Raw genomic sequence first — 9,025 nt, forward strand, 5'->3', positions numbered from 1 at the left:
GGGGGGGGGCCCTGTTGTCTGTGCCTGCAAGACCTGTCTTGGACTGTATTCCTGTCATCCAAATAAACCTTCTGCTTTACTGGCTGGCTGAGAGTCATGGTGAATCGCAGGAAGCCGGGGGTGCAGGGCCCTGAGTTCCCCGATACTCCGTGACACCAGGGAGATGTGGGGGCCCTGTTACCAGGGAGCCATAGACGGGCCCTGTCCCAGGGCAGGCGGGGGCCCTGTTACCAGGGAGCCATAGACGGGCCCTGTCCCGGGGCAGGCGGGGGCCCTGTTACCAGGGAGATGTGGGGGCCCTGTCCTGGGGCAGGCGGGGGCCCTGTTACCAAGGCGATGTGAGGGGTCCTGTCCCAAGCAGTCGGGGGGAGGGACTGTCACTAGGTAGCCATGGGGGGCCCTGTCAGGGAATCCTCTCTGGGGAGGAGCCCAGGTTGGGAGGGGTGGGGCCCTGTTACTTGGGCCCCCTACCCGCCGCCCACCTGGCACCCGCCCACCGGCACAGAGGTTGCTGGGGCCAGGCAGCGCACTGGGGGAGGGGGGTCCCGGCTCTGCTGGCCAAAGGGCTGTACGGCACGGCCGGCTCCCTGGCACGGCCAGGAAAGGCTGCTGGGGCTGGCCCTGGCCTGGCTGCCTGCAGGGCGCTGTGCCCAGTCCCTCGCGGTGGGTTTGGAGGCTGCCCGCTGGCTGTAGCATTCGCTCGCCTCCCAGCTGTTTGAACAGCCCCGGCCCAGCGTTCCTGAGTCTCCGGCCCGCTGCTGGAGGCTCTGGCATTACGGGGCTTTTCTCCACGGTCGGGAGGGTCCCCGTCCCCCTGGGGCCCTGCTGGGGTGGATGAGTGAGCCCAGTTCTCGAGTGGCCCTCCCGGCCCCACCCTCCCCTGCTGGCACCTGCCCGTTGGCCTGTGCCGGAGCTCGTGCGTCCCTGCGTCCGGCCCAGGCTCACCCTGTCTGTCCCCTGCAGACTGGCAGGTTTCCCAACATCTGCAGCAGGCGTCCCGAGCGCACGAGGCAGAGAGCAGCCGCCTCTCCCAGCAAGTCAGCACCAAGGGGGCCACCCTGGAGCAGACGGCGAGGGAGCTGGAGCAGGCCAGGCAGGAGCTGGAGCAGGTGAGGCAGGAGCTGGAGCAGATGCGGCTGCAGGAGAACAGCACCCAGGAGCGGCTGCGACAGCGAGAGGCCGTGTTAGAGGGATCAAAGGAGGAGCTGGCGAGGGTACAGGAGGAGAAGACAGAAATTAAAGAGAAGCTGAACAAAATGGAGAGCACCCTGTCCAGCATCCGCCCCTGCGAGCAGACAGGTACTGCCTTCCCGGGGTGAGGGTCACTGGGGTGCCCCACCCCCTGGCAGGGACAGCCGAGCCCTGGTGGGGAGGAGGGGGAGCACCCAGCGCCAGGGCCATACTGCAGCAAGCGGCTCTGGTCATTCAGGAGGGGCAGCTCTTCCCCCAGGCCGCGCTGGCCCCCAGGTCTGCATGGTGCAGGGGAGTGTGTGTGTGTTGGGGGGTTGGGGGGCACTGCTGGAGACGAGACAGGAAACCCCGGCTGGTGGGCACTGGCCGGTTCCATGGAATAAGAATTGGGATGTGAACCCGCTGTCCTAGCCCAGTTCCCACTGGCTCCCCTAAATCCCTCTGCTGTTTCAGCTGTTAAACACGCTGCATCCCACTCCAGAGGTGGCTGCATTTCAAGGCCTACATGTGCCTGGTCTAACGGTTTATGTGTAGAACCAAGCTAGGGCCTTGGAGAAAAGGTGCTGGCTAAATACGAACTATGAACATGATCATTAGTCAGCCGAGATCCCACGAGTCAGTCTGGCTAAGAGCTAACAGAGTGCTGCTCCTCCACCACTGAGCTCCGCTTGCACACACACCCCGCTCTCCCTGCCCCCCGCCCCGATCTGCTGGTGCTCCTCAGACCCGACCTGCAGCCCCACAATGCAGGTCCAGGCCTCTCCCCCACGTGTTCAGAATCGGGCGACGCATGTAAACAGCCCATGGGGCCCAGCACACAACGGGCCCTTCGCCTTTGGGATTTTTCGCAGCAGACGCTCACACGCAGGGCAGGTTGAGTCACAGTTTGTGCCCGTGATGCTCTCGGTGCTTCGCCCACCCCAGGCAAATAAACTATCCCAGGCCTTAAAAACTGAGATCAGCTTCCCCGAGGGTGGCACTACCGCTGCCAGTCCTGTCCCGGCTCCCTGGCAGGCGAGCTGGGTGATTCTCCAGCCGGGGCCCTGCCCCCTCGCCAAGAGCAGAATCCCAGCCCCGAGGACGACGTGCCATCGCAGACAGCCTGGGGCCTCCCAACCGGGCAGAGACGGGCACAGGGAGGAGGTGGTGCCAGGTGACAAGGGCAGTGAGTCGCTGTCTGCTCACACTGAACAAGGATCTCTGTCAGAATGAGGGAAACGGCTCAGTCTGTCTGCGCATCACTGCCCAGCCCTCCGGCCAGAGCTGTAACGGAGCAGTGCCCACGTCCTCCCGGTGGCTGAACCCCTGGGGCTGGCAGAGCGAAAGGCCAGGGAGATGGGGCTCGTTTACCCCACATGTGAAATGCTTCCCACAGAGCCACAGCGGAGTCGGCTGGGGCTGACGGTCGTGGTACTGGAGGGTTCACACCTTTAGAAGGGCGAATCAGGGGCTGTAGGACATATCGGGAAGGCTGGGGGCTCCCGTGAACCCCATGGACAGTTACACTTGTATCTGAGCCCTGGACTGAGCTCCCAGCCTGCCCCAAACCCTCGAGAGCCCCCGCCACACACACAGCTCGGAGCAGCTCCTCGGGCAGCCGTGGGTCTGGGGGAGTGGGAGCCCCTGGGGAGGGACCAGACCTTCTTTGTACAGCCCAGGGCATGAGCCCGTTAGCTGCACTCAGGGCCAGGACAGTGTCTGAGAGTCTCACCCCCTCTTCCCTCCAGGGTGCTGCCCGGCAGACTGGGTGTTGTACAGAGGAAAGTGCTTGTTCGTCTCGAAGGAGGAGAAGACTTGGAAAGAAAGCAAAGAAGACTGTGACCGGAAATCTGCTGGGCTTCTTATTGCCAAATCCTGGGACACGGAGACAACACCGGTACGGTACATGCACGGCCGGTGTGACCGCAGCCGGAACACTGCGGAAAGGGGGGTGGCCCCCGGGGGGGGGGGGGGGGGGGCCTTGGCAAATAGGCGGGGGCTCAGAGCAGAGCAATGGCAATGATCCAGGGGCTGGAGGAGCGTTACCAGCTCACCTTCTCCACTGAGCCGTGGGCCCAGTCTGTCCCTGATTGTTCCGTTTTGTCTGACAGATTTGAAGAAGCCCCTTCCTGCTGTCTCTAACATTCCTCGCCCGCTGCACCGCGTTCCTTGCCTTGGCTTTCCTGATTTTATCCCTACATGCTCACACTATTCCCCTGTGTACTCCCTTGGGGCCGTGACCTGCCCTCCAGTCCCTCTATTTGTCCCTATGGGGTTTTAGAGAGCTAAAAACTCCTTGTGCAGCCACATTGGCCTCCTGCGGCTCCTCTTCTCTCTCCTCTGTGTGGGAATAGCTCTTCTCTGTGTGGGAATAGCCCCTAGTATTACAGCTTTTAGGCACTGCCAGCCTCCTTCTCTTCCTTCCACGGGACCCTGCCTGTTATTCTCTGAGTCCGTTGAAATCCCTCTTTCTGAAGTCCAGTGTCCTCGTTTTGCTGTTCTCGTGTTCTCCTTTTCTTCGGAACTTGAATTCCATCAGATCATGGTCACTTCCTGCCACGCTCCCGCCCACCTTCACCTTTGCAACTGATTCATCCCTGTTGGTCAACACCAGATCCAAAATGGATGACCCCCTGTCACGGAGTCCCTGGGTGATGCTCTGAAGCTGCTCCCTACGAAGCCAGGCAGGACTCTGGTGAAGTCTCGTCTCTGTGAGCAGACTGTCTTCAGGGCAAGGAGCTCACACGGCTTCACCTTCCTGGGTCTGACCTTGGAGCATTCAGCATCCTCTGCCCCTCCATGCGCTTCCCACAGCGAGTCCGCCCAGGTGGGGTCCTGCACCCCCACTTCGCAGTCAGACGTGACTCTCAGCCAGCCAGTAAAACAGAGGTTTATTAGATGACAGGAACACGGTCTAAAACAGAGCTTGTAGGTACAGAGAACAGGACCTTTCAGCCGGGTCCATTCTGGGGCCCAGCGAGTCAGACAACGACCTCTGCACCTCACTCCACGTCCCCAGCCAGCTCCAAACTGACTCACCCTCCAGCCCCTCCTCCTCTGGGCTTTGTTCCTTTCCCGGGCCAGGAGGTCACCTGATCTCTTTGTTCTCCAACACCTTTAGCATCCCCTTGCAGGGGGGAAGGGCCCCAGCCATTAGTTGCCAGGAGACAGAGTGCTGGCCATTTATGCACACTGGCCCTTTGCTCTGCAACAATTACACCCCCTAGAGACTTAAGAGATGCATAGGGGAAACTGAGTCACCCACACAGTATTCAGAGGAAATATTAAGAACAGTCCCACTTTGTCACACCCCCTAGTTGTTTGCTCAACTCTTCCTGAATCAGAAAGCTGTCCCCTACACATGCTAAGAACATGTTATGTTTTGCTGTAATAATTTGAACAGATACCAGAGAAGTTAAAATCCCCCATTCATACTAGCTCATTTGTGTAAGCTAATCCTGTTACCTGCTTGTAGAATGACTCGTCCATTTCCTNGCAACAATGATCTATATGGTCCCAGTTTATGTCAATAACGTCACACCAGCTCACCTTCTCCACTGTCCGTGATTGCTCCGTTTGGTCTGACAGATTTGAAGAAGCCCCTTCCTGCTGCCTCTAACATTCCTCGCCAGCTGCACCGCGTTCCTTGCCTTGGCTTTCCTGATTTTATCCCTACATGCTCGCACTATTCCCATGTGTACTCCCTTGGCGGGGTGAAAGTGAGTCCAGTGACTTACCGGTACGCTGGGGCCAGATCTGGCCCCGGAAGGGGCGGAGCCTAGGGCAGAAGGGGCGTGGCTGAGGGAGTCAGAGCCAGCCCCAGCCCACCCTGTAAGGTAAGTGCCCCCCCCACTGGGGTAGCAGCTGCAGCCCGGGCTCCGGGGGTTATTTACAGGGCCCAGGGCTCCCCTGCTTCTACCGACCCGGCCCTGTAAATAGCTGCGGGAGCCCTGGGGAAGCAGCGGTGGGGCTCCAGAGGCTATTTAAAGGGCCCAGGGCAGTAGAGGTAGCAGGAGCCCCGGCCCTTTAAATAACCCCCGGAACCCTGCAGCCCTACCCCAGGGCTCCAGCAGCGGGGCTCTGGTGGCAATTTAAAGGGCCTGGGGCTCCAGCCCCTGCTGGGAGCCCCAGGCCCTTTAAATTGCCCCTTCGGGAAGCTGGGCCGCCCCGGTACGGTGCACCAGCTCTTGTCAGTACGCCGTACCAGGGCGTACCGGCTTACTTTCACCTCTGTCCCTTGGTGCCATGCCCTGCCCTCCAGTCCCTGTATTTGTCCCTATGGGGTTTTAGAGAGCTAAAAAGCTCCTTGTGCAGCCACATTGGCCTCCTGCGGCTCCTCTTATCTCTCCTTTGCGTGGGAATAACCTCTTGTCACGGAGTCCCCGGGCGATGCTCTGGGACTGCTCCCCACAAAGCCAGTCAGGACTCTGGGGAGCCTCCTCTCTGTGAGCAGACTGTCTTCAGGGCAAGAAGCTCACACGGCTTCACCTCCTGGGTCTCTCCTGGGAGCATTCAGCATATGCCCCTCCGTGCGCTTCCCACAGCGAGTCCGCCCAGGCGGGGTCCTGGGGAAGCCAGAGGGTCCTGCACCCCCACTTCGCAGTCAGACGTGACTCTCAGCCAGCCAGTAAAACAGAGGTTTATTAGATGACAGGAACACGGTCTAAAACAGAGCTTTTAGGTACCGAGAACGGGATCCCTCAGCTGGGTCCATCCTGGGGTCCTGTGAGCGAGACACCCCCGGCTGCCCTCACTCCTTGTCCCCAGCCAGCTCCAAACTCAAACCCCCTCCAGCCCCTCCTCCTCTGGGCTTTGTCTCTTTCCCGGGCCAGGAGGTCACCTGATGTCTTTGTTTTCCAACACCTTTAGCATCCCCTTCAGGGGGGAAGGGCCTGGCCATTAGTTGCCAGGAGACAGAGTGCCGGCCATTTATGCACACTGACCCTTTGCTCTGCAACAATTACACCCCCTAGGGACTTAAGAAATGCATAGGGGAAACTGAGGCACCCACACAGTATTCAGAGGAAACATTAAGAACAGTCCCACTTTGTCACACCCCCTAGTTGTTTGCTCAACTCTTCCTGAATCAGAAAGCTGTCCCCTACACCTGCTAAGAACATGTTATGTTTTGCTGTAATAATCTGAACAGATACTAGGGAAGTTAAAATCCCCCATTCATACTAGCTCATGTGTGTAAGCTAATCCTGTTACCTGCTTGTAGAATGACTCGTCCATTTCCTCCTCCTGATGTGGTGTCTCTAACAGACGACCCCCATCCATAACATCGCTGCTGTTCTTTTCCCTTGTTATCCTCACCCAGGGACTCTCAGTAGCTCTGCCGCGCACTTCACCTCACAGCAAGTGTGCCCATTCCTGATGTACAGCGAACACCTCCTCCTCTGTCCCCATCCCTGTCCTTCCGGAACAAGCTGTAGCCCTCAACGCTGGTACTGCAGTCATGGGAGTTGTCCCACTAAGTTGCTGTAATGCCAATTAAGTCATAATTTTCTTCATATACAATGGCTTCTAGTCAGGGCCGGATTAACTCTCCTGTGGGCCTGGGGCTATTAGATTTAGTGGGCCCCTGTATACAAGTCTCTTTCCTGGGAGTGAGTTTGGTGCAGGAGGGGGCTGGGGCAGGGGATTGGGGTGCAGGAGGAGGTGCGGGGTCTGGGAGGAAGTTTGGGTGCAGGAGGCGGTGCGGGGTCTTGGAGGGAGTTTGGGTGCAGGAGGCGGTGTGGGGTCTTGGAGGGAGTTTGGGGGCAGGAGGGGGTGCGGGGTCTGGGAGGAAGTTTGGGGGCAGGAGGGGGTTGGGGCAGGGACTTGGGGNGGGGTGGAGGAGGGGGTGTGAGGTGCAGGCTCCGGCCAGCAGGCATTTACCACAGGTGGCTCCCGGCCGGCGGTGCAGCAGGGCTCAGGCAGGCTGTCTGCATGCGGTGGCCCCACGGTGCTCCCGGAAGTGGCCGGCTGCTAGAACGTCTCTGAGGCCCCTGGGGGGAGAGGGAGAGCGTGTCTCCGTGCACTGTTTGCTCCCTCAAACGCTGCCCCTGTAGCTCCCATGGGTCAGTTCCTGGCCACTGGGAGCTGCGAGGTCGGTGCCGGGGGCAGAGCACGGAGCCGCCTCCCACACCCCCGCCAGGGGCTGCAGAGACGTGCTAGCAGCCGGCCACTTCCGGGAGCGGTGTGGGGCTATGGCAGGCAGGCAGCCTGAGCCCCGCTGCGCCGTGGGACTTTTAGCAGCCCGGAGTCGGAGATCCCGGCCTGTGATTTATTTTTGCAGCCCTCCCCTTGAGCAGGGCCCTGGGCTGCAGCCCCTCAAGCCCCTGCCTTAATCCAGCCCTGCCTCTAGGTCCTCCTGCTTGTCCCCAGACTCGGGCAGGCTGCCCTGTTGCTTTTCTTCTTGCCTTGTAATGCAGTTGTGGTTTCTAGTCCCTTCCCCCGGCTTCATTACTAGAGCCTAGATGGACGCTGGCTGGAGTTTTGTCACCGTTCCCCATGAGTCCGAGGTCAAAGCTCTCCTTTACGAGTACGATGCCCAGTGGTGGATGCAAAGTCAATGGGTGCTGCCTTACTCGCCCCCGGTGTGTATGCGTTATGATCCAGCATTTGTTCATATGGCCACAGACCGTTGTTCCCCCAGGATCCCTACCATAGGCGTGCGCATGGGCACACCCTAATGCAGGGGTGGGCAAATGGCCCCCCTCTCCCGGCGCGGCAAGCCGCGGGGTCCGCGCTCCCGGGCCGGAGCGCCCGGCCGAACGCAGCAAGCCGCCGGCCCCTCCCCCGCCTTCCCCTCCTCCCCATGAGCCATGCTGCCGCGCGCAGCGCTCTGGGGGCCGGGGCTGCGCGCTCCCGCGGGGCAGTGTTTCGTTCCACGGGGATGCTAGGAGCCTCATCTCATGGTACCATGGGGGTTGGATAAAGGGTGGGGGGTTGGATAAGGGGAGGGATTCCCAGGGGCTTGGTTAGGGGTGGGGGGGTCTCTGGAGGGGGCAGTCAGGGAGCAGGGGGGTTCGAGGGAGCATGGGAGTCCTGGGGTCTCTCAGGGGGCGGGGGGGTGGATGGGGGTCAGGGCACTCAGGGGACAGGGAGCAAGGAGGGTCCTGGGGGGGCAGTTAGTGGGGGGGGTCTCTGGAGGGGGTGGTCAGGAGACAAGGAGCTGGGAGGGGTTGGATGAATCAGTAGTTCTGGGAGAAGCAACAGAGGGTCCTGTGGCACCTTTGAGACTAACAGAAGTACTGGGAGCATAAGCTTTCGTGGGTAAGAACCTCACTTCTTCAGATGCAAGTAATGGAAATCTCTAGAGGCAGGTATATATCAGTGTTCTGGGAGGGGGCTGTCAGGTGGCAGGGGTGTGGAGAGGGGTTGGGGGAGGCAGAGAGTGGGGAGGGTTGTATGGGTCAGGAGTTCTGGGGGTCCTGTCAGGGGGCGGGGAGCGATTGGATAAGCAGGGGAGTCCGGGGGGCCTGTGGGGGGGGGGGGGTGTGGGCAGGGCCAGTGCTACCACTAAGACAAACTAGGCGGTTGCCTAGGGCGCCAAGATTTGGGGGCGCCAAAAAGCAGTGCCCCCAATTTTTTTTTACAGTGTTCCTCCCCAAGCCTGCGGTTGCCGCTCCACTTCTCCCGCCTCCCAGGCTTGCAGCGCCAATCAGCTGTTTGGCGCCGCAAGCCTGAGAGGAGAATTAGAGCGGGGGCGGCGTGCTCGGGGAGGAGGCGGAGCAGAGGTGAGCTGGAGTGGGGAGGTGCCGCACGGCTCCCCGGGCCGGGAGGGTGGGAAGCTGCCACGGGGGTGCCTCGGGGTGCGGTGGGAGCTGCCGCAGGGCTCCCCACCTCAGCTCACCTCTGCTACGCCCCC

At 60.6% G+C, this 9,025-nt stretch overlaps 1 protein-coding gene across 1 annotated transcript in view; it reads left to right on the top strand.

Annotated features, from left to right (window-relative positions):
• Positions 1-9,025, top strand: part of CD72 (CD72 molecule) — a 19,896-nt gene that overhangs the window by 5,081 nt on the left and 5,790 nt on the right. Inside the window, exons 4-5 of the mRNA XM_034774177.1 lie at positions 964-1,299; positions 2,919-3,067. Coding sequence (XP_034630068.1) covers positions 964-1,299; positions 2,919-3,067 — 485 coding nt within the window. The remainder of the gene's footprint in view (positions 1-963; positions 1,300-2,918; positions 3,068-9,025) is intronic.

The sequence above is a fragment of the Trachemys scripta genome, chromosome 6 (genome assembly GCF_013100865.1).
Source record: "Trachemys scripta elegans isolate TJP31775 chromosome 6, CAS_Tse_1.0, whole genome shotgun sequence".
In the NCBI taxonomy this organism is placed as follows: Eukaryota; Metazoa; Chordata; order Testudines; family Emydidae; genus Trachemys; species Trachemys scripta.